Source organism: Branchiostoma floridae, chromosome 13 (genome assembly GCF_000003815.2).
Source record: "Branchiostoma floridae strain S238N-H82 chromosome 13, Bfl_VNyyK, whole genome shotgun sequence".
NCBI classification, from domain to species: domain Eukaryota; kingdom Metazoa; phylum Chordata; class Leptocardii; order Amphioxiformes; family Branchiostomatidae; genus Branchiostoma; species Branchiostoma floridae.
In genome coordinates, this window is record NC_049991.1 from 9,844,649 (window position 1) to 9,870,072 (window position 25,424).

General features: G+C 42.3%; 1 protein-coding gene across 3 annotated transcripts; it reads left to right on the forward strand.

The window, feature by feature from the left end:
• Positions 1-34: 34 nt before the first annotated feature.
• On the forward strand, positions 35-25,424 carry LOC118429681 (nucleosome-remodeling factor subunit BPTF-like). 3 transcript variants are annotated; one of them, XM_035840277.1, is made up of 25 exons: positions 35-1,775; positions 5,290-5,495; positions 5,933-6,064; positions 6,301-6,446; positions 6,744-8,080; positions 8,619-8,745; positions 9,001-11,506; positions 12,273-12,420; positions 13,018-13,180; positions 13,890-14,118; positions 14,378-14,544; positions 15,044-15,256; positions 15,589-15,705; positions 16,083-16,166; positions 16,482-16,761; positions 17,137-17,327; positions 18,149-18,187; positions 19,085-19,170; positions 19,616-19,730; positions 20,112-20,222; positions 20,705-20,919; positions 21,288-21,461; positions 22,454-22,646; positions 23,202-23,286; positions 23,698-25,424. In XM_035840277.1, exons 1-25 carry the CDS (start codon positions 553-555, stop codon positions 23,892-23,894), a joined length of 8,484 nt encoding a protein of 2,827 aa, XP_035696170.1. In that variant the 5' UTR covers positions 35-552; the 3' UTR covers positions 23,895-25,424. The 3 variants fall into 3 exon arrangements, with proteins under 3 accessions (XP_035696170.1, XP_035696171.1, XP_035696172.1); XM_035840278.1 differs by having other exon boundaries at positions 6,747-8,080; XM_035840279.1 differs by lacking the exon at positions 18,149-18,187 and having other exon boundaries at positions 87-1,775.

Below are 25,424 nucleotides of genomic sequence, written 5' to 3' on the forward strand. Positions count from 1 at the left end.
CCGCCGAAGATTTACGAAGAGGAAGATTTTGGGGGATGTATTATATTTTATGATCATATCACACATGAAATGATATAATATCTATCAATTTATTGCATATAAATTGCTGGATTGGTTCATATTTGCGTACTAGTCTGAGGGACGCAGTTGAAAGCGAGGGCCGGTGGCGATGTCGGGCACGCCATTTGGACCAATCATATTTAGCGTTACTATTCCCAAATTGCAATATGTTATTTTTCATAATTGTCTAATTTTTGCCAAAGTCTGAAAGTTTCGGTGATTTTGAAATGATGAATAGTTAGAGTATAGATGTGACGTTCACGGCCATTATCACATGGTTCCAAAAACCGCAACATTTGCTGGATTCTGGCGCTTTTAGGTCACGTGATCAAATCATTTCAGAAATGGCGGCTTGCTACAGTTCCAATATGGAGGACGGAAAAACAGAGCGTGAAAACGGCAGATAGACGACAGCAGGACAGTAAACAATCGGACACAGGGACCCTCTGCACAACCGAGGTTTAGCTGGTACGGTTCAAATCTGGGGCCAAAATGAAGCGTGGCAGGGGGCGGCCACCCAAAAGTCCCTTTGTCTCAATCGATAGCCGAGTGAAACGGTTCAGAAGTGGCCGTGGCGGCGGCGGCGGAGATGCGGGCAGCAGTGGCGGGACCCCGGCAAGTTCCCGGTCCAGCACGCCCGTGCACTCGGGATCCTCCAGGACCCCGTCTCGGGAGATGCGGAGCCGGGCCCGGGAGGCGGCACAGCGAAGCAAGCAGCTAATCCACGAGGTGATGAAAGTGGTGGGTGGTGACGATGAGGAGGAGGATGTGGACGATGTGAGCGACGACCTGTCAGAGGAGGAGTCGGACGAGTCCGACTATGCTGAGTCCGAGTCAGCTCTGAGTGTCTACTCCGAGAGTAGCTTCAGCACGGTCAGCAGCTCCAAACGGAGGTACATCCGTCACCCCCGCCCAAAATCCCCCGTGGTGTTCGATGATGAGCGCGAGGTACCGCCCCTGACCCTGCCCAAGTCAGGCGAGGACCTCCTCCTACCCACAGAACACCTGATGGACGCCATCGCCGTGTATGAGGTCATCAGGCACTTCAGGATCATCCTCCGAGTGTCTCCATTCAGGTTTGAAGATTTCTGTGCTGCACTTCTCAGCCAAGAGCAGTGCAGCCTCATCGCAGAAATCCACATAGCATTGCTCAAGGCTCTGGTTCGCGAGGACGAACAGAACAGCACGACTTTCGGTCCTCACGATCTAAAAGACAGCATCAATATAAAAATGTATTATCTTGATGCTATGACCTGGCCAGAGCTGGTACGTTGTTATGTGGAGAGCGACAAAGAATTTCGTGACGTCTTGCCCTCATGCAGTGGCCCAGACTGGCCGTATGTACCACTAGATGACAAGTTGAAGGTGCTCCGCCTCCTGACTGACCAAGTGCTTGTTTCCAATGCTATACGTGACTATATTTACACAGAGGGCACCGTGCAGTATGACGACCATTGTCGGGTATGTCACAAACTTGGTGACCTCCTGTGTTGCGAGACGTGCTCAGCTGTGTACCATCTGGAATGTGTGCGGCCACCGCTAGAAGAGGTGCCAGAAGATGATTGGCTGTGTGAAGTTTGCGTCGCCCATCAGGTGGGTGGTGTCACCGACTGCGTCCTGGAAGCAGAGAAAACGGGCCAGATGAGCCGCCAGGAGCCGCTAGGGTACGACCGCCATGGACGGAAGTACTGGTTCCTATGCAGACGTGTCGTGGTGTAAGTACAGTTTCATCAGTTTGAAAACCATCTACAGCAGCAGTTTGTAATGATATTACTTTCCAATTCCAGGCATTGAAAAAAGGTGCATCATAGTATTTGCAAACACTACTATTGTATTGATGATATTAGAATAGCTGTTTGTTCGTTTCTCCAATTGGCAAGTCGTGCAACAACATTCCATTTCACCTTTATTAAAAAGGTTGTCCAGTTTTCAGATATCTGACATGATAGATGAGTTTCCTTGACCACCCCTGTTTGATATTTGAGTGGTATAGTCCAGTTGTGTTTGCCAGATGTCTCATGGCCATGACTTTTCCTCAGCAGCTACATGTGTGACTTTACAAGGCAAAGGTAACTCTAAACCAAGAACGAACAAGCTTATAACTTAAGTAAAGTCTGAAAATCAAGCGCAATAACATGTAGCTGCATGAGCATAGTGTGGGCAGGTACGGTGGTCAGATGCTATCTTCTTAAGGTCACAGGTTACCCAATGTAAAGTGAATTTCTTATATTTGTTATTATGGAGGTTTAGTTTGATGATAGGGAAAAGTTCCAGGGTCTCCAGAGACTAAAGAATACCAAAAATGTTCACAAATTAATCAACATTAAACCCAATTAGGGAAGAGCAACACATAATCAGGTCGTTAGAAATCAGATACATATAATTATTTCATTCAGAAATACACCTTATGTATTCAGATATAACTGTGAACCAGTACTAGTGTGAAGAGGGTCAACCTGTCAGAAGTAGGATAGTGTAGTTTTGATTTTACCTCATTAACATAATTTATGTTGCCTGTCTGATCCACAGGTTGTCCAACCTCAGGCATTTATCTTCGGAAAATAAAAGCTAAGAAATGCATCTATGAGCCACAAGACTGTTACTAGTACATTATGAATATGTACACGAATTAATCGATCAATTACCTTCGAGTCAAATCTAGAGATATGTTACAACAGCCTAAATCATTAATATTCTAGAGAATCTAACAAAGTGTGTTGTGACATTATTGGTATAGAAACTCTACCGATGAGGTTAAGGAAAACTCAAATAAGGCTATAAGTTACTCAAAAATTAAAACAAGAGAAAGGGAGATACAAGAAGATACCCATGAATGCCCCTCTGCTATATCTTAATGGAATAGCCCTTACAGTAACGCTCATCAGAAGGTAATGAGTAATAATGGCATTATGGCACTCCTGCTGGTAATGTTGACTTTTGTATGACAGGAGGGTGGTAATGGAAATTAATATCTTAAACATGAGTAACATAGAAATTATGCTAGTGCAATGTGCTTATGTCAGATGCTAATTCGGAATATAAAGTTGTTTTCGAGATGTCTAGTGCCAAAATAGGTCTGGAGTTTGTAATCGCTTGCCATGGTGGAACAATATTGAAGATACATGTATCAGAATGCAGGTTTTAATTATATCAAGATTTAATATACATGTACATAAACTTGATAAACTCATAAAGGTACAATTGCAAGAAAGGCAAAAATTTACCTGCAGTGCTTATTCTTATTTGTACTTGCTATTTCATAATGGAATTTGGCAAGGACCGACCAGAACCACAAAAACCAGCAAGGCAGATATATTGGCATGGCTCAACATTCTGTCTGTGTTACTTAGTAGCAGGGGCTCGAAATACTGGGTGCGTGTGCACCCAGGTGCTCCCAAAATTGGAGCTGTGCACCCAATTATTTTCTGTGGGTGCACAGGGTGCACCCAAATATTTTCTTACGTTTATGTTATGTATGTAAAGATATCAAAGTATACTAAGTATACATCATTTTCTTGACGTCTAAGTGATAGAAAGATTAAAAATGTCTGTCATGGTACTTGTTTAAGAATTTGATAGCTTAACTCAGTTTTATAACTTAAATTTGAGTTGTGCACGCCAAAATTTTTCGGTGCACCCAATTTTTTAACTGGGTGCACCAGTGCACCTATTCCCCAAAATGAATTTCGAGCCCTGCTTAGTGTTTGTGTTACAATGTATGCTGGAGTGGACTACCACATCGGGTTGGGAATACATGACATTGTAATGCTGCACTGCCTTTGCCCATAATGAAACAAATCATTTGGAATGATTCATTTTGGTATGACTGAGCAAAGGCATTGCAGAACAAAATGTATTTCTATTGGAGTAAAGCCAAGTCGTTCTGTTTTTCTACAGTGTACATGAATATAGTGCCCAGAATGTTTCTGCATAATATCTAGATGCAAATAAATATAATGTAGGTCATGCACATTGTACATAAACAATGTTCAGTCATGACTCTAGGAGGCTTTCTGTAACATCGTTTTATATGGATCAGTGGTGTGATATGAAAACTGATTTGTGTTGAATTAGATTTTAGTGCACACTACAGTGTATATACAAAATGTACATGACATGACTGATTTAACTTTTTTAAATTTACACTTTGGAAGAAATATAGATACAATGGTCAATATTGATAGTATCGTTGAGCTAAATACTTAAGGAAGGGGAAAATTTCCAATTTTTTATCATTCTTTTTGTCTGTATAGATGTATCTAAAATACAGCTAAATTGTACAAAGTGTGTGTGCACAATTGACAATGCACATGTACATGTACATCATAGTTTTTTCATACATAGTGTGTCATTTTAGAAACACGATGAAATAATATGACTGCCAGAGATTGCCAATCCTCCCATCCATAATGCGTGTTATCGGTTAGATATTGGCATTCATGCCATACACAATGACAAGTCATGTTGAGATTCTGAATTATATGTATTGCAGGTACATGTACTAGTACGTAAAGTAAAGAAGGCAATCTGTGAAAGTCTGAGATTGAGTGAGTTTTGGTTCACAATCACGTGATTAGGAACACAGGTAATTGTAGGGGTGTGGTCGAAGGGAAGTCTTCATATGCTTCATTGACCATACATGAAATGTGGTATGGTTACTAGTAGCCTCATGCATGACAACAGCATATAGAAAATTGTCATTAGTAATATGGCATGAAATGCCATAAATCCTTTTTTCCTATTGAGACAAAACAAGCCTTATGAAGTCTGAACTTTGTAGTGATCACATGTCCACATAGACCAGATATTGTCAGTGCACTGAGTGGTCTTATCTTGGGCATGGTTGACTGTCATTGCTAACGCATTAAAATGATTATGTTAGCCTGGGTGCCATCCGATTTCTTCTGGGGCTCCTATACAGTATACTTGCTGCCAGGCGTATAGCTAGGATTTTATTATAGGGGGTCCAAATTTCTTGGTGAGTCACAGTAAGTGATATAGGCTATTGTAGGGGTGTCCGGGGGCATCCACCTTCCATGGAGTTTTCAAGAATTTTAAGTTAAAATTACTGTCAGAGAGGTCACAGTGGAATAATGTGGCCACAAATGACCTTGTGGTATCCCTGGTCAATCAGAATGTCATGCTTGTCAGAGGATCAGCCCTAAAAACTCTAGTAAATTTTAGACAATGTAGAAGAACTGTTGACTGAATCTACGTTTGAATCCCCAGGGAGAGCGACACAGAGACCTGGTACTACAGCACCAAGCTGCAGCTACAGGAGCTCCTGGGGACCCTGGACAGTCAGAACTACGAGAGGGACCTGTGTATGGCCGTGGAGGAGACCAAGGACGAGCTGGTCAAGCACATGAACGTGACGGAAAGACTGACCAATGAGGCGCGAGGAAACCAGCGCTCCATCATCCAATCATCCAATGGTATGTGTCAGAGGCGGCAAATCAAGCTTTAGCATTTTTTCATGCCCCTACATCTAATGTAGGGGCACAGAAAATTTGGGTACACAACAGAAAACTAAGTAGAATGTTACTTAGTAATTTTATTTAGATTTTTGTACTTACATTTCTGTTACCTTATGTATTTCTTTTTATGCCTGCTTTTTCTGTATTGTACTGTGTATTTTTGAAAAGCAATAAAAAAAAAAAGAATCTTTTTAAAAGTAGAATGTCGGAATAACCTACACAAGTATCCGCTTATATGCTTCCATAGTAAAAACAATCTCCATTTTTTGATGCAGGAAAGTGAATATGCACGTCATCCTATATACATTTATACACTTTTTACAGTTAAGATTCTTGGTAAGGCTGAACAAATGCCTTAGGGTCTTTTTGACTAAGAAGTCTTATTGCTTCAACAGAGGAAATTGATAAGCGCCTTGAAGAGAAGCGGAAACTGGAGGAGGAGAAGAGAAAGAAAGAGGAGGAAGAGGCCATGAAAAGACAGGAAGAAATGAGAAAGAGGGAGGAAGAACTGAGAGCTCATCAGATCGGTAAGAGTGCTACATTAAGTTTTTTCTATGTCTAATTTAGTAAAGATGCAATATCATTATAATAATAGATGATTATTAGATCTGAAAAATAGTTTAGGAAAAAAAAGTACCTTGGATTTTTACAATGCTTGTAGCCTTTGTGAACATCCTTTTATGAAAACACATGAATATCCAATGTGTTATGTTAATTGATGCACTGTGACCACCACTGATACAATTCAAACTTTATATGATAGCCTCCAGTTTGGAGCAGCTGGCCCAGATGACTGCACCTGTGAGTGGAGAGATGGGACCTCTCGCACCTGTAGCAGCTGTAACACAGCCTGGGGATGCTGTACCGCAGCCTGCACCTGCGCCAAGTGAAGTTACCGCTGTCTCACAGGTAAAGGATGGGTGCTGGACAGCAGATATTCTGTATGAATAAAAATAACTTGTTTATAAAAGAACAGATTCTACTTTCAGAATATTTTGTGTCATGTTTATTAGTTACAATGCTATGTGTTTTGCTTTGGGAAATCTTTGCATACACTTGAGTAATAGCATTTTAAAAGTCCTGGTCCAGTCTTGAAGATTTACAAACAGGAGGTACGTGGACCTTTAAAAAACTGCCAATAGAAAAATTCTTATTACGTTACAAACAAAAGCTATAGAAATCTTTTATTTCTTTCTTTTGAAATAGCAGACTACCACAGAAGAGACTACTACTACCACATCCACATCATCAGAGACAACTAAAATGGAAGTTGCAGAATCTGCCCCAGACGGCAGCACTGTGACCTCCAGTGTCGTACAGGTCACGCAGTCAGTCACCACCACCGTTACTACGGTTACCAAAGTGGAGGAGACCAAAGTCGAGCAAAATCAGGATGGCGACTCTGTGTTGTCTTCAGCAGAAAATGTCTCAGAGAAGAAGGAATCTTCAGCTGACAAGAATGAAGAGGAAAAGAAGGAAGTGTCAAGTGGCCCTACTGTAGTTAGCGTACAGTCTATTCGCAGCGATGTGAAGGAAAGGCAGTTGGATGTCACTGAAAACAGCTCCGATGACAAGGGTGCCTCCAGTACAGTCCCTTCAACTAACTCTATAGTTGTAACCTCTGTCCCAGTATCAACAGTGTCAACAACAGTGTCGGACCCCAGCCAACAGGTCCAACCTAAGGCAACCGTTATCGTCATGAACAAGGACGGGACCAAAGTGACGTATGCCATCCTCCCTAAAGGTACTACAGCTAGCACTACATCTGCTTCATCAGCCAGCAGCACCTCTGCAGGTACACTTACAACCACCACCACTGGCTCATCTTCTACCGATGGCAACCTGACTTCCTCCTCATCTCAGCCTACTTCCACCACAGTTACCACAAGTTCTGATGCAGACACAGCGTCCAGTTCTACCGGCTCCAGCCCACCCAAAACCCGCATGGTCACTCGCTTGCAGAACCCAGAAAGCAAGCTGAGTCAGCGGTTGGCTGCTGCTCCCGTGGCAAGCACGGCTAACCTAACAGGCAAGGGCGGAGGAAAGGACTCCATCTTGGTCATCAATGCACAGGGAGAAATCAAACAGATTGATGGGAAGGGCTCCAGCATGGTCAGCAACTTGTCCAAACCCAACCTGTTCCGGTTGGGTCAGGAGGGAAAGTTCCGTATGTACGTGAACCAGTACACGTCCAACCAGCTGGCTCTGAACAAGCACCAACACGCAGAGGACAGGGACAGGCGGCGGGGTCTCACACATAAGTTCTGCCTCAACACACAACAGGAGTTCAAATGGCAGGGAACGGTGCACGGCAACAAGGCCCTGACGGTCTCAACCCTCCGGCTGACCCTGGTTCACCTGGAGAACTCCATTCCCAAGCCCTTCCTGCACCCCCACTGGGCCACGTTTCGCACCAACTGGATCAAGGCGGTCCACATGTGCACTGCTCCCAAGGAGTTTGCCCTGGCCCTGTCTATCTTTGAGAGTGTGGTGAAGCCATGTGTGCTGCTGAATGTATGGAGGGACTCCCTGGGACATGTCAGGTACGATCAAGCATTTGTAAGATATAGCTTTCTGTGTATAACGTTCATGTACATGTGCATCGTACAGTATGTTGGTATCATTTAGGCCACAGCAATTTGCAAGTAAATTTTTTGGATGGTATCCATGTTATCATTGATTTTTACCAGATTTACGAAAAAACATAAGAGATATACTTGTCCTCCGGTAGTGGTTAACATGGCAAGAAAATAGCTAAAGTGGGAAAATATGAGTGTATTTGTAAAAGTGATACAAGTTTGGCAGTTATACTTATAGAAGTAAAATTGGTCACAGCCTTGAGTGTAGTTGATAAGTGATGCTAGGCTACCACACTAGTGTCACTTTTTGTACTTCTTGAAATAATAGCTTACAGTAACTTAGCAACAGGCTAGTTACTGTAGTTACTTAGCAACATTGATATGCATTATACTATTTATAGATAATGTTTATCTTTGCATGGTTGTGAAACATTTGTATCTCCATCCTTGTTTTTTCCTTGTGCATTGATTTGTTCATTATTAATTGTCATAAACCCATCAGGTTGCAGCGGGTTACGGCTCTGGAGAAGGATGACAAGAAGAAGAAGAAAGACCAGGGAAAGTTGTTTGAGGAGGAAGAGGTCGAAAATCCAGTGTATGTCAAGTACACCATCCCACTGAAACATCAGGTGAGACACTTAGAACTTCAGGCCTTTCACTTTGCATTGTATAGGACAAAATGTCATTGTTGTGTGTGAGTGTTGAGTAGGCCCATTTAAACATTTATAGCTGTTCCTTTTTAAACCAAATGAGAAATGTTGGCTTGCTTTGCTCATCTGTATATGGTGTGTGTGTTTGTGTAGCTCCTTTTGTTTCTTTAAAAGTTACCTTGACCTCCCTATATTTGCTGGTTTTATATTATTCTGTGTGTGTTTGCCATGCAGGTGTGGAAGTTGAAGGGAGAGGAGTACCGTATCACAGGAATGGGGGGCTGGATGTGGCTAAGTGCCACCAGGACGCCACGCTTCCAGCCGGCCCTCCCCGTCCCAGACACCACCAAACCTCTCCCAGGCATCAAGGATCCCGTCCCAGAATCCTCCATCAAGGAGGAGGGGGCGGCAGGGGCTGCCAAAAACTACCTGGATGCCAAGGTCAAAGTTGAAGAACCAGAGATCTCTCCTGTCAAACAGAAAGCCAAAGATGGAGAGGAGCCAATGGATGTGGATGTCATGAGTACACCCATGAAAGAGGAGAATATGGAAGTTGATCAGGAGTCCTCTGCCAAAAGGAAAGAAAAAGCAAAGGTCAAAGTTGAGACTCCAGGTTTGAAGGGGTTAAAGCGGAAAGCAGACTACTGGGAAAAGGGTCTAGGGATTGAGACAATCAATGTAAGTGAAGGGTTAAAAAAGCACTTACTGTACAAAAAGCTCAAGCCAACCAAACTGGACGGTTTCCTGGACAGGAGAGAGAAACAGTTTGACCTTGAACAGAGGCAGATTCTGTCATCGGGGCCGCAGGGTGTCAAGGTTGAAGGACAAAAGGTTGAGGTTAAGAAGGAGGGAAGTGTAGCTGCAGGAGCGGCACAGTCCACTACAGGGTCTTCTGGGAACCAAGCGTCTGTTGCCAAAACAGTGACCTCGCCTGCTGCTGTCACCACGGCAACTACATCGCTTACGTTGCCTGCACTCTCGACCAAGGTTACCAAACCATTACCCACACCAGCTGCTGTGAAAGCAGCTTCAAGCCCAACCCCCCAGGCCAGTTCTCCAGAGAAGCCATCTACCAAGTCTGGCCTGGGGAGCCCAGAAGGTGATCCCAAGACATTCGAAAATGCATTTAAAAACTTCCTCGGAATTCCCGAACCCATCGCAAATGGAGAAGTTGACTCCTCTCAGTCTCAGATGAACAGTATGGTTTCCAAAGGTTGTCACCAGTGTTACTCTCCCTCCTGTTTGTCAGGTTCAGGGTCATGTTACTCTACTGTGTGTAGGTGGCAGAGACACATAGCAAGAAGTCATGGAGAGGCTGACAAGGCAGTAGTCTCTCCTGACAGGACTAAGCAGCACCTCTCCCCTGTATCAGGGAAATCAGATACAAACACAGACACAAACACAGACCCTGACACAGCTTGTGGCAGAAAAGGTGTTCCCAACGGGTCCATTTTGGATGGTATGGTCTCCTCCAGGGGTTCTGAGGTCCCTGTGAGCGGAGCATCGTCGCTGTTGTCCAGCATTGTTAGTCAGTCTAAAGGGCAGGTCCCGGCAGCCTGCAGTACTGCACAAACTGCCTGCACAGGGGTGGCAACACAGGGTACAAATGCAGTGCCTACGAATGTGCCAAGCACCAATGTGGGACCAACTTCAGCCTTACCACAAGGCAACAACTGTGGCAGCCCAGTCGGTACAGTCCAGGGATGTGGGGAAAATGACAGCTCATTAACAAACAAAACGCAGCAGGCAAGCACGCAGTCATCGCCCTCTGTTACAGAGAGAGTGCAACCGCCATTAACAAATTGTGTTGGTTACGCTAGTCCAGCAAAGACCAAAACTACGGCTGCTACCGTCTCCCCTGTATCTGCCACTGCAACAACAAATACAGCAAAGTCTCTTCCATTCGGTAATGGGGTAAGTGGTATGGTGACAACAGTAGCAAGCATTGATGGGGTGGTAAGAACAGTTCATACTGTAACCAAGTCAGTTGTGAAGACCACCACTCAAAGTTCCACCCACACAGTTGTAAGGACTCAACAGTCGGGTACTGTTGCTCAAACATCAACTGTTAGTAGTTCAATGGCTGCTACTGTCAATGCCACAAAAACTGAAACTAGTTCCAAAGTATTGAGTTCTGGAATTGCAAGCAAAGGTACTTCAAGTGTTGTTACTTCTCAAGCATCTGCTGTGAAAGCATCTCTCACTGTTTCGAAGTCCGATGGCGACGTAACGTACTCGACCACAGGAAAGGTGTACCTTGCAAAGTTTACCAGAGTCAAGAAGAAGAAAAGTCAGAAAGTTTTACTTCCAAGTAGTAATAAGTTTTCCACTCGAGTAGGGAAGAAGAGCATATTTATCCTCCCACCCCAAGAGCTCAGGAAGCTTGCCAGGCGAGGGGCAAATAAGGAAGTTGCGTGCTTCAAGTATGATGCCAAAATGGTGGGTGCCCACTGGCCTTATTTAGCTCCAAGGCCAACCTTCCGGCTTGCTTGGCGGTACCACGTGCAAATACTGCGTTCACTGTCGTCCGTGGCCTCGCTGATACGAGTCCTGTGGGCGTGTTTGCGTTGGGAGGACATGAGTATCAAGCCACCGACGGGGACATCCAACACGATAACGACAGAAACAGAGATCACTACGACAGAAATTACCAAGAGAAGAGACGTGGGGACGTTTGGTCTGCGGTCAGAGTACTGCGTGAGGAAGATCATCTGTCCAATCAACACACCTTCTCAAAAAGGTACTCTAATTCTTGACATTTTTGTTCAGTTTGCAGTTTATTTGATGACTGCTTCACCATAAGATTGAAACCTGTGTTTGCATTACTGTACAGTATGTAATGTAGTGCTACTGCAAACCACTGTTAACACTCCATTTCGTCCCTAATAATTGCAAAATCATATCCCTGCAAACATAAGTATTGTTTGTGTTCATTGTGTTCTGCTGTTTTTCTGTTATGTGATACATGTATATCTGACTGAAATACTTGGTATACATCTACATGTATTACTGAATTTTTGTGATGATGCATGTTTCAATGTGAAATATAGCAATGCAAGCTGAAGATACATGTACTTTTTTGTATTTGTCTTGATGGAGTAAAAGAGAGATCATTAGTGATGTTCTCCTATGGGTACCAAAATATGGACGTGCAAGAGTAGGAAGACCATGTAAAACTTATCTACACCACATTTGAGAAGACACTTACTGTTTAATGGAAGATCTGCCCAAGGCAATGAATGGAGGATAGTGTTGGATGGAGAGATAGAGTCATGTTCATCTGTGCAACCAGCACGACAGTATGGTGATGATTATGATGATATGTTTGCATATGGAGGATAGGGATGGATAGAGGGAGAGAGTCATGTTCATCCGACCAGATGATGATGATGATGATGATGATGATGATGATGTGTTTGCGTATGGAGGATAGGGATGGATGGAGGGAGAGAGTCATGTTCGTCCGTACGATTGGATGATGATGATGATGTGTTTGTGTTTTACAGAAACCCACCGTCCACAGAGGAAGGGTCTCCGCTCCAGTTCCCAGACACCCAAGGCTGAGGCCCCCCAGCCCAGCGGCCCCATGGTGATAGAGACCTGGGTGCCGGAGGAGGACCTGGAACTATGGGAGATCAGACAGTTTGCTGAGAAGTAAGCTTGCTATGTTTGTTTCTTTTGCACAACCAGTACATGTATAAACTGCCTTTAGGGTTAACAGTACTTCCACTAACTGTACAAGTTGCACAAACTACACTGTACTGTGTAGTGTGAGGTTTGATTCACTGACACTGGGATAGACTCCTACTCTTACTGTAGGAGCTGAAATTACACCTGTATAATTGATGTCTATGGGTTACATACCATTTTGGGGGGACTCTACTTTACTCTACAGTAACTGTTGTTTTTATTTCTTTCATTTATTTGAGGCTCATGACTTTTTTATTGGATTTGTGTGGTGAGTCATAAAGATTTAAGCCACATACAAGTATTTTCAACATATTTTGACACGACAAACAAAATAGAACATTAAATAGAATACTCCTGGATAAGCATTCCTACACAAAAAAATCTCGTTTGTCATAAAGATAAATGGTGTGGATAAGTGTCTTCAGCAAAGGCCAACATTTTGGACCATTGGCAATACAAGTTTGGTTACCAAGTCTGTAACATTATGGCCATTGTATAACTTGTACCTTGTAAGCATAGCATTGCTTGCTGCAGTGTTGACCGCCATGTCTGGTGTTCCAGGCTAGAGAAGCAGCAGGAGCAGGCCCGTCAGAAGGTGGCCCAGGCGGAGGCTGCGACCAAGGCTGAGCAGGTGAAGGCCCAGCTGGAGGTGCAGCTGAAGCAGCAGAGGCAGGCCATGCAGCAGAAACGCCTGCAGGAACAGGCTACCAAGACAAAAACACAGGTCCACATATATACATGGTTCTACACATGTAGTCTACAGGACAATAGTGAAAGAAAGGTGTTTTTTGTATGTAGGCAGGGTAAATTGGAGTACCATTCAGGGCTAGTAATATGCAGCAGAAATGTCTGCAGGAACAGGCTACCAAGACAAAAACACAGGTCCACAAATACCCAAGGTTCTAGTCTATAGGAGAGAGTGAAAGAAAGGTGTTTTACATTTTGTATATACAGTGTACTAATATAGGCAGTGAGATCTTAAAAACATTTTAGAATACCATTCAGGGCTTGAAATACTGGGTGCACATGCACTGTCTTTAGTGCACCTAGAATTGGAGATGTGCGCTTAAATTTTGACATGGGGTCCACTGATGTGTGAATTGTTTTGTGACATTTAACTTAATTTCATGCTGTGCACCAGAATTTTTTAGTGTTTAGTGTATCTAAATGTGTAGTTAGGTAAGGAGCACCACTGCATGTATTAGTAGTAGTCCACTGTATTCTGCTGATGCAGTGGTCTGGACACTCTGCATGTATTCCCCAAAATAAATTCAAGCTCTGCCATTGATGAACCTTCATTGTATTTTCTAGATAGAGAAGGCAGATAGGGTGTCTCTTTAGGAAGTATTAAGGGCATGAGCAACTTGAGAAGTTTATCTTTTTTTCATGTAACCAGATAAGTGTAATGATGATTGTTTCACATTTCTCTACAGACACCACAGACTCCCCAAGCCACCCCGAAGGTTGTCACTGTGTCCATCACCCCCGAGCAGATGAAGTTGGTACAGTCCGGCGGGGCGACACCAGTCACCAGTATCACCACGGCGACCACAGCTGTGGTGCAGACCCCGACAGGTGTGAAGAAGGTGCAGATACCTGTCCGGAGGATCATCACTGTTGGAGGGGCTGCAGCCGCGGCAAGGGCATCAGCTGCCTCCTCAGGTGGGTGGACTTGCGGGGTCACGGGGTCATTGGAAGATACTACTAATTCACCAAAGATATTGTTTTTGGTCTGTTGTGTTATCTCGAATATTTTGCACATGCTAGTCAGGTTAAACATAGTGTGACAGGAAGTGGTCAATGAACATGATGTGAAATGTTAATTAAAATCGTATGTTCATAATTGAGGAACTACAATTAATCAAGACATGAGAAACTACAAATAGTTCTTGTGAGAGATGTTTGAACTCTTGTTTTACAGGCATTCTTGGAACCACCAAGACAACTCCAAGTCTTCTGCCCGCTGTATCCAAGCAGACCTTCCCACCTTACCCGTCCCAGGGGATGACAGCCACCCTCTCCGGTACCCCCACCTCCTCAACAATGGTACGGCTTCCCATCTCACAGCTGCAGCAGGCAGGAGGCAAGGTAGGAATGAAAACAGTGGAAAAAACTCTCGTCTCTCTTGTCTTCATTTTTGACTTAGTTATACCCCAATTTAAACAGGAAACAAAGTGTCTTGTATAGGCTACTGGAGAAATTCCAAAGAAGGACTTCTTCCATTTTCATTGTTTTGAGATATGTACTAAATTGCATATGTAGATTAGCACCAGGGCATAGTAAATGGTAGGGTAACTGTGTAAGATTAAAGGAAAAGTGCCAAGAAAAGTCAAGTGTATTGTACAATGTAAAATTGTTGGATCAGGATTCTGACAAGGGGAGTTTGTAAGGGCAGTGGGGAAGGTGATCCTGTAGCCTGTATAAACATGTATGCAACTGTCACATTATAGTCAACATCATCAGTTGCGGGACAAGAAGGCAAGATCTGACTCAACGGGCTAAAGTAGGAGATATAGAGTCCCCAAACGTCCCCAATTATAAGATATTTCGTAGAGAATATGTTGATGTTCCTGTTCTTTTCCCTCAGATCCAGTTCAAGACCGTGACAGTACAGGCCCCAGTCCTGGGACAAGGCCAAACACAGGTCATCCAGGGTCAGGGTGTGTCGAGTCAAGGTCAAGGACAGGTGCTGCAGGCCCACATGACCCCCCAGGGTGTGCTCCAGTATCGTCTGATCAAGCCTACAGGCCAGGCAGTACAGGCACAGGTGGTGGCCAGCACACAGGGACAGGCTGTACAGGTAAGGCTGTAGAAAGTGTGTTCTAAGGGGGAGGGGGGCAGGGACAGAACATGACTGACTGACAGGCAGTACATGCACTGCACACAGGGACAGGCTGTACAGGTAAAGACGTAGAAAGAATGTTCTGAGGGGAGGGGGACGGGGACAGGACTGATGACAGTTGACAGGTTTAAATGTCCTCTGTAGCCATGTGACACAACAAGTATGACTAGTAATGTGATAATAAGTGCATAATCAAGAATAATATGGATATGAGTTTTATGATCATATGCTAATATTTAATTTCCAATACAAAAGATTAATTTTCTGGCTTGTATCTTGTGACCCTGCAGTCCCAGACTGCCCAGATCCAGGTGCAGGCTGGTGCGACCAGTCAGACGGTGCAGGTGCCAGTCCAGACCCAGCAACAGGTGCAAGCACACCCACAGGTGGTGGTCAAGCCCTCACAGGTCAGTAGGGCGGCACCATAGCACTGACAAGCACAGTTTATGTACAGTGCCACCTACAGTGAATTGTAGATGTACATGCCAATGCCTTGTCTCAGTGTTAGTTTTAGCTGGTGTTTGAGCAGTGTTTCCTTTGCATATTGCTGTATGCTTGCTCCACTTCCTCTTGGAAATGCCACCAAGTTTTCAGGATCTCCACTTGATCATGTAAGAGAGTATTCATGCAGTGAAGTTGAAACTCCTGAACATGAATACGTAGATTTCTTTGTCGTAGAGGTCAGTCAGCTAGATTTGTAGTTTCATCCAAACCATTTACATGTATGACCTTGTATTTTGCCCGGTGGCCATGATACAATGACTTATTTTGCTCTTGTTCCCAGAGCGGTGCTGTACAGGGTACAGTCCAGGCCCAAGGCCAGGCTGTCCAGGGACAGCGCCTCATCTTACCAGCTGTTAACACTCAGGTATTCACATTTTCTTTTTACTCTTAGATAAGGGACAAATTTTGATATTTGTTCTACTGTACCAGGCTTTCAACTTTTACAAAGTACAGTGACTGTACTACTAACGCTGCAACCTGTCCTGATACAACAGATCGCTCAATGAATTTGTTGATAAAAAAAACTTTTAAACAACAGATAGTGAGTCAGTGAGTGAAATCTTGCCCCATATTCCAATTATGAAATCAAGGTCTACACAATCCAATTTTGGTTGCTGTATTGTTCCTCAGCGATCACTGTCTAAAAGAAAGGTGGCCTAACATGTAACATGTTCTCCAGGGTGCTAGTGCAACTGTCCAGACCAGTGCAGCCTCTGTGTCCGGGCAGGTGTCTGGTCAGCCCTTGCAGGGCCAGGCCACCGTGTCTCAGACCCCGGGGATGCAGACCCAACCCCTGAAGATCCAGACGGCCCAGGGACAGACCATCGTGTTACAGCCACAGTCCCTGGTCACTCCGACTGGACAGGCCCAGCTGCTCCCTGGACAGCAGATCTTTAGGGCCACCATGCCTGACGGGACGGTCAAGCATTTCATCATCACACCCAAGATCGTCACTCAGAGTAAGTCGGAGCAACAGTCATTCATAGAAAAGTGGCATTTACACAATTTCTGTAATGGTTGAAGTACAAAGTATGATATACCGTTGTTTGGTTCTGGAAGGTATGGTGGAACAGGTGTTTCTTGCAGCCTCTTTCTTGTTAGAAGACACCTTTTCAAGGTCGTCATACAAAAAAATACATTTTGTTTAGACTTATTTGAAAAAATGCACGCACAAAAAAAAACATACTGTTTATACTTATTTGAAAGGAACACTTCTTACAGTTGGATAAATGATATCTTGTGTCTATTGACTTTTTGCTAGATGCCATTATTTTACTTGTACATTATTTTACTTGTACATTTATGTCCCTTCCCTTTTTCCCAACCTCCCACAGCTGTGCAGCCCACCACCAGCACTCCGCAGCCCATCAAGAACGTGGTGAGCCTGCAGACGCCCAGCGTGCAGCAGAAAATCCTGCAGATGCAGCAGCAGCACCAGCAGCAGCAGCTGGCCGCCATCCAGGAGGCCCAGAAGAAGGACAGGGAGCTGCAGCAGAAATATCAGCAGCAGTTGATGCAGAAACAGGTAGGGGGCGCTTCTTGGCTCATTACCCCAATAGCAGTACTGGAAAATAACATTCAGGTTTTGTTGGCAATGTTTTAGTATAAATTCCTGTGAAGTATTAATATTATAGAATACATTTTTGTATGTACAGTCAAACCTGTCTATAGTGGCCACTCAAGGGACCGGACAAATGTGGCCACTATAGACAGGTGGCCTCTGTATAGAGGTGGTAACTTGTAGATAAAATACCCAAGGGACCGACAAAAAGTGGCCACTATGGACAGGTGGCCCCTCTGTAGAGGTGGCCCCTAATACAGGTTTGACTGTACATGTATGTCTTTGGGAAAAGGATAGAAGCAAGTAGACTTTAGTGGATAATGCAACATACAATAGTGTTGAAAGGCTCTTGTTTACCATGATTCTAGGAAATATAGTTTGATCCACTGTTTTGACTTACATACGTGTAGTAGGTGGCTTGTACAATGTTTCTTGTGCTGGAGTTTGATGAATACGAAGTTAATTTGGTAACTTACAAGATGGTAGCTGATGTACAAACTTTGTGCTACAGGAGTTGAAGCTATGGATCATCATATTTCTTGATAAACATGATATCTTTTTTTTTTACTGTTAAGTAGGGTGCCCTTTAAAGCCATCAGCAAAAGTTAGAAAGGCAGCTTTTCAGTGGTTACTTGAAATTTCAAAGAAAGTTGTGTAGAAAGCCAAATACCTGCCTCTGGATTCTATTTAACAATAGTATAAAGAATTGTACCGAAAACATTGCGTGAAACAAATGGTAAAAGTAGCGCAAACATTAATCATACTCTTATTTCTCGTTTCCGGAGCTTTCTGATTCACCATTGGCAGTTGGAAAACAAGCAAAGGTACGGCTGAAGTACAGGTCAAAACATGCCATCCCTGAAAAATTGACCAGTAAACCAAAACTGTATGCAGGAAGGAAAACAAAAAAGGACAAGGCCAATGTTTTTACCTGTAGTTTGAGTTTGTTTCTTTAACAGTGTGGATTTCTGTTTGAACCTTTAGAATTGTAAAGATTGCTTGAGCCTGTGTTGTAGCATGCCTTTAAAGGCTTGACATTTTTTTTCTAAACTCACCTTGTGTGCGGTGCACTAACACATCCGTGATCATAGTGAAAAGTAGTTAACGTAAACCTTACAACTATGAAGAGCCCTTGATATACCCACAGATATTTCTTTTGGCAAAATTACTCATGTTGACAAACATTCAGTAGAGGCTAAACAAGAAAGTAGTTAAAGAAATCTCAGCCAAGTTGAAAATATTTTGATCCATTTGATGTCACAACTTAGTTTACATTTATTCTGTGAATTGATAATAGGAACATAGGAACGTTTCAAAGTCTATCATTTTCAACTGTGACAAGCTTTATCGTACTGTGTATCAAAACTAGACACAGCTCTTACAATGTATGTATAACTAAACACTTGTTACAATGGCCAAAAACTTATTATAATAATCCTTCCTCTAAACTAAAATGTATGGCTATTATTGACTCGTTTAAAGAGTGTGATCTTCAAACACACTGCCACAATATTTGAGATTATTTACATTCCATACCTGAAAGATATTTGATTCTGTATGATGCTAACAAACAAGAGTAGATAGTTTGTAGTATATCTTTACCATGGTGAAATGAATAACAGTCTGCATGTAGCTTGCACCTATGATACTTTTGTTATTTATTGTGTGTTTCTCCTACAGTAGAGGCAGTTATAGAACTGTGGTTGGTTTTGTTCCCCCAGGTGCAGATTAAGCAGAACAAGCTGATTGAGAACCTCCGTGCCAAACAGAAGACACTCACACCTGAGGAGAGAGAGGACAACCAAAGGTGGGAGAACGGTCCCATAGATACATGTACATGTATATGTACCCCCTTCCCACACCCACCCACCCAATATGTACAAGACATCTAACATTTGCAAGCAAAAGTATTTACCCTCATAGGGTCTAGCCTAACATTTATACCAAGAAACAACACATATCCTATACCATAGGTTTGCCGTGTATGATAAACAGTGTAAAAACCAAAATGTTGATGTATTTTCATTGTTTAGAAGGGAAGAAGAAAGTGACCTGAAATAGCATGTTTCTCTTCTGTGAAGGAAAAATGTCACTATCATGTATTCCATTAGTGAATTCTTTCCATGTACCTTTAGGACCAGCTTACTCAAGATATGCCAATAAAGTTGTGCCAAAAATGTGTGTAGTGGGAGGCTTGTTAAACCATTTTCTCCATGTCTGACCCTGTTGTCACCCCCCTCCCCTCCCTGCAGGATGATCGTGTGTAATCAGGTCATGAAGCACATCCTGGACACGATCGACCGCGAGGAGAAGGCCGATCAGAAGAAACGCAAGAAGGAAGAGACGGCAGAACAGAAACGCAGCAAGGTCAGCTCCACTGTTTGTTTATTTATTTATTTGGTTCACATTCATCACAGTGAACAGGACAAGAGTAACAGGATACAGCCTTTTTCATAGCTTTTGTTTAAGCCAATAATGCTAACAAGTTGTAGTTAATATCATCATACACATACAGTTATGGTAATACATTGTATGCCTAACAGAAGTATCTCCAAATGCATACAAAAACGAATACATATGCAAAGGAGATAAGCAAGTCTGGCATAATATCATTCTGCAAATTGAATGTTAAAATGTTTGTTTTTCAACTTGTAGAACCTAACTGCAAAGCCTAGGTGATGTGCAGGTTGTGCATTGTTGTATAATGTAATAGATAGTACAGTAAATATTGAAGGTTTGGTTTTACAGGCCATGGCTCTCAAACTGCAGACAACACTCTTCAAACACAAGGAGCAGCTGAGGAAAGACATGCTGAAAAAACGCTCTCTCATGGAGAAGGAGATTACAAAGGAAGTTCAGGTAGGGCTTAGTCTTTGGATAGGGATTCCTAATGTATAATAGACAGTATTACAATTTCTTATAAGAATGTATAGGTTGGAAAGAAAAATTCAAATATTACACAGGAATTTTGCAAGATGAGTAAGGCCTGTTATTAAAAGAAGGACACAAGAGAGGAAGATTTTCAATAAATTTGAAAGATAACATTTGCAAGGAAATGCATTATGTGAACTTTCACATGGTGTAGCCTAACAAACTACTCCTCTGATTATTCTTAAACAAAGGCATTTATTGTGTATGATAATGAGCTACATTATGTAATAGAACACCATAGGGTGTCTGACACACTTCCAGTAACCATGGTGACAGCCGTCTGGTACGGGTCATATAATTTATTTGTTTGGAGAAGTGGAAGAGGAAGAAGAAGAAACAGTGCTAAAAACAATGTTTCCCTTCCGTGAAAGTAAACCTAGGTAAGAAATCACGGTTGTTACTTGATGCAGGATGAACTGAAACATGAACTGAAGAAGAAGGGTCACAAGAGAAAGGGGAGCGAGACAGCCTCCTCCGGTCTGGAAGACACGCCCAAGAAGAAGAAGAAAGCAGAGAAGCCTGCGAAGGCAGAAGGGAAGTCTAAGATGATCCGAACCAGCCAGTCTAGTAGGGACAAGGACAGGAAGCTGTACTGTGTCTGCAAGACTCCGTACGACGCAACACAGTGAGTAGATGTGATTCTTAGAAATGTTTTAGCGAACTTCTTTTGTTAAACATGTTTGCTCAGTACAAGGCCAAGAGACCACTTCTAGGTAGATTGAGTATACAAATTAGTGTGTTAAGTGAATGAATGTGTGTTTACAAAGCAACAGGGACTTCAGCGAAAACTTGGTGACTTTGCACCTGTGGTGGGGATTTGTGAGTTTTGAAAGAAAACACTGAAGTAGAACTAACTTTGGATGATGTTGAGTGAATACTAGCAAGGCAACTCAAGGTCATCTTGTTTATTTTGTGCAGTACTAGTACTGGTGTAACTGTAAGTGCACAGTTCAACCATGACCATTGAAGACTGTTGCAACTAATTTTTTCTAGGTTCTACATCGGCTGTGACCTGTGCAGTAACTGGTTCCACGGTGCGTGTGTCGGCATCACGGAGAAGCAGGCGGAACAGATGGACTCGTACACCTGTCCTGACTGCAGCCGACTCACCGAGGACGGGGAACAGGAGCTGTACTGTCTCTGCAGGACACCGTATGATGAGACACAGTAAGTGTGACAAGATATTTGTGATGAGCCCTTAAAAAAGCATTTTTACAGTGTACGTTGATAAAGGTTAGACATCCAAGTACATGTAACATTAATAATATACATAACACAAAAATCAATCAAGCAACTGGATAGATTTTAACAGAGGAGAAGTTTGGCAGGATATTTGTGATAAGACCTCAAAAAACAAAAGCCATTTTACATTGTACGTCACATTGAAGGTGACATCCAGGTACATGTAAGATGCAAGAAGATACACAACACATAAGTCAATCTAGCAACTAGCAACCTTTTACATTGTACATCATGTTATTGAAGGTTAGACATACAGGTACATATATCAAGATGCACAACACAATTGTCAATCTAGCAACTGAATAGATTGTATAAACAGACCTTTTACAATGTACATAGTACATCATGTGGACGAAGGTTTGACAAAACTCAATTGAGCAATTGGATGGGTTGTATAAACAGACAGTTCAGATACATTCGGTTAGACTCAGTCACTGACAAAAGATAGTGGATGCTATCTCAAACGTCGGACCATTTATACAAAATCTGTCCGATTATTTAGATAAAGTTTGTACTGTGTACATTGTAGGAATTTGAAACTGTACATACTAGTAGTAGTAGTAGTAGTCCCTGTAGATGTAGTAAGATGCCATTTTCTTATATCAGAAATTGTGCCTTATTGCTACGACCTGTAGCTTGTTTGAGCATACATGTACCAAAAAAAGGGTCTAAGTGGCAAGTGTGCAGATGTTGACACACTGGCAGCACCAAATCCGTAGGTGTTTTTGGCACCTTTAGACAGATCAGCCGTGAGGCTCGGTGGGCGTCACTCCACCCTCATGGGGACAGGGACATGTCGAACTTAGGACCTACTGATTCTGATTCCAATGCTCTAGCCGTTGCACATAGACACACACGTGTAGAATAAAGGCTTTTATTTTAATATAATTCCAATTGTTAACCGTTCTATGTGCTAGGTTCTACATTGGTTGTGACCGGTGCAATGACTGGTTCCACGGCCGGTGTGTGGGCATCCTGCCGGCCGAGGCCGACGAGATCGACTACTACATCTGCCCCAACTGTCAATCATCCAAAGACATGCAGATGCACAACAAGTCTCTGAGTGAGAAGGACACGGATCAGCTGAAACGACTTCTCAAGTCCCTACAGGTTTGTTTAGAACTGTCATTGTGAAATAAGATTAATTCAATTAATTTTACTGTGGTTAATGTTGGAGAATGAGGTTTTTGCAGTCTTAAGAATCTGCTGTTGAAACTATTTTCTACATGTACATACATTTAAAATGTAATGATTTCACAATAACTTAAAAGGAGAGGTCTCCATAAACTATGAAAAATAAAACCGCCACAAACATTTCAAGATATTCATAAACAATGGTTTTTACCAGAAGTAAACTGTAGAATACTGAATTACCTTTCTTTAACTTGAAACGTGATGAAACTGCCAGGGCTGCCCAACAAGCCAGTGTCTATTACAAAGGGTTTGACATGGTGATGATCACAAAGATGTTGCAGAAGTTGTTGTACCAGTACTCCTTCATTGCAACTAAAGATTCAGAAAGTTTTTATTGGGATATATTTGAGTTTGGTGAAAAATTGACCAGACAGAATTAAGAACACGAGGTGTAGAAATAAAAGTAGAAATCTGTTGTTATTGGGTACTATTGCATGTATGCAGAGTAACTTTGATTATTTCTATCTACAGTCTCACAAGATGGCCTGGCCCTTTGTAGAGCCAGTGAGTGAGCTGGAGGTACCAGACTATTACCAGGTCATCAAGGAACCCATGGGTGAGTACTTAATATGCTCAGTTACTGGTGAGGCAATAGAATTAGTATTTCAGGATGAAAGTTATTCTGTGTTGTTTACTAATTGTAGTTAATATATAGTACAGATTGACTTCAAAGGAAGATTGCAATATTGTACTTAAAAATTTCACCAATGTCGACAATTTGACATCTTAAATCGGAATGGCTATGGCATTGGTTTTGAAGCGGGAATTTCAGTACAGCTTATTATGTTTCTTTTGTTGGTGATGTAAAATGACGAAACAGATCAAATTTATACAGTACACATTTGTATTCCTAACGATATCTTTCTGTCATACACATGGAGGTAAAGACTGTTTGTTTGCAGTGGAAGCTCTTCCTGTTTTCAACCTATTGATATGCCCAATTCTGTCCATTCCTGTTCTTGTGCAGACCTTTCAACTGTGGACAAACGACTCCGGCAGAAATATTACAAGACTCTGAACCAGTACGTAGCCGACATTTCCAAGATATTCGACAACTGTCGCTACTACAATCCCAGCGACTCTGCTTTCTGCAAGTGCGCCGAGGTTCTGGAGGGATTCTTCCTACAGAAGCTCAAGACTGTCAAATCTCGCTTAGGAAGCTGAGGGACTTTGCATAACATTGTACAGAATTTTTGATATGGTTGAATTTGTTGAATGAGACATTTGCAAGAGAAGGTTGTAGAGAACTACGTTTTATGATAGTAAGATTTGTATTTGTGGCCTTTTCATCTTGATATTATGTACATGTATATTACCGTGACGTGGGAAGAACGAATGTTGACTTTTGTAACTGTGGGAAAGCGAAAGATGGCAAGATGTAATGAGAATGTGTGCAGAAGTTTGAAAGTAGAGGTATTTATGTGAAATTGTTTGTACATAAAGCTGCATTATGAATGCTTCGCTGTAGGATATTGCTGCAAAGAGATAGCGTATTGCGCTTATAGCTTAGAGATGCAATCTGAGCAATTTTGTGGAATGTCGACCAGTTTTCAATGCACCTTTGAGATGACAACTTCTTTGTCTACCAGTGCCAGACTAGTGGTATGTACTGTATTTATTGTTGACATTATTTATACTTGTGCAGTCCAGTCCAAACTGATACGACAGTAGGTGACCACTGAAGACAGCTTTGAGTTGAGCTATGAACAGTATTTCTGAAAACATCAACATCTCGCAAACAGATTTGTGGTATCGTCTTCTAAGCTCAGTGGTTGTAACTGCATTTTTCACCCCAAAGCAAGTACAAATGTATTTGGACACTGAATGTGGAAGAGTGTACAGCATTGCTACTGCCTTGTCATGTTCTGTTGCAATGGGAATTCAGGGACAAGAATATAAATTTCCTGAATATTGATAATCTTACCAAACACTGACCCTGGTTCCCATGAACCATAAATAAAATTGAAAGCATCCAAACTCACTGATTCTGTGTTACCGAAGGCCCAGTCCTGGTTGCACAATTACAGCCATTTGTATACAGTAACCTTTCGAAAAAACAGTCTTGACAATTTTTCTCGCCAAATTTTGTTCATTGATCTACAAAAATATACAGACCACGTATTTGGTTGTCCAATTGTATATTGATAATTTTTATCTACTAGACAACCTTGGAAAGACAAGGTGAGCATTTTCCCCACAATCATAAAAAATACTGTAGATAGGAGAAATATTGTCCAGAGCCTAGGCTGGCACAGAGTGGTATCCAAGATACTGCATAGGTGATTGTTCCATTCAGAAGGATATCATGATATATGTCTTCTCATAAATCATATACTATATGGTTAACACAAGAGGTCATATGGGTACATGTAAATAGACAAATATCACCATTGCACTTGTTTGTACTGCAAATTGACCTTGGTATATGTCATGATGAAAAATCAAGGTACATTTGTAATACATTGTATATGGAATCCCTTAGTTATGTGGAGATTATGGTTAGACTTTTCTGAAAGTACTTTGGCACAGACTTGTATGTGCCACAATGTTGCACAGTCATCTAAAAGCATATACTAGATGTAGCGCATTGTTTTGTATTTCTGCTTCTCATAGTCGTTATTATTAAAGATGCCCCATTTTTTTCTTTTTGTACAAAGTAAAGCTACAATAAATGTTACTATTGTATTTCCAGTA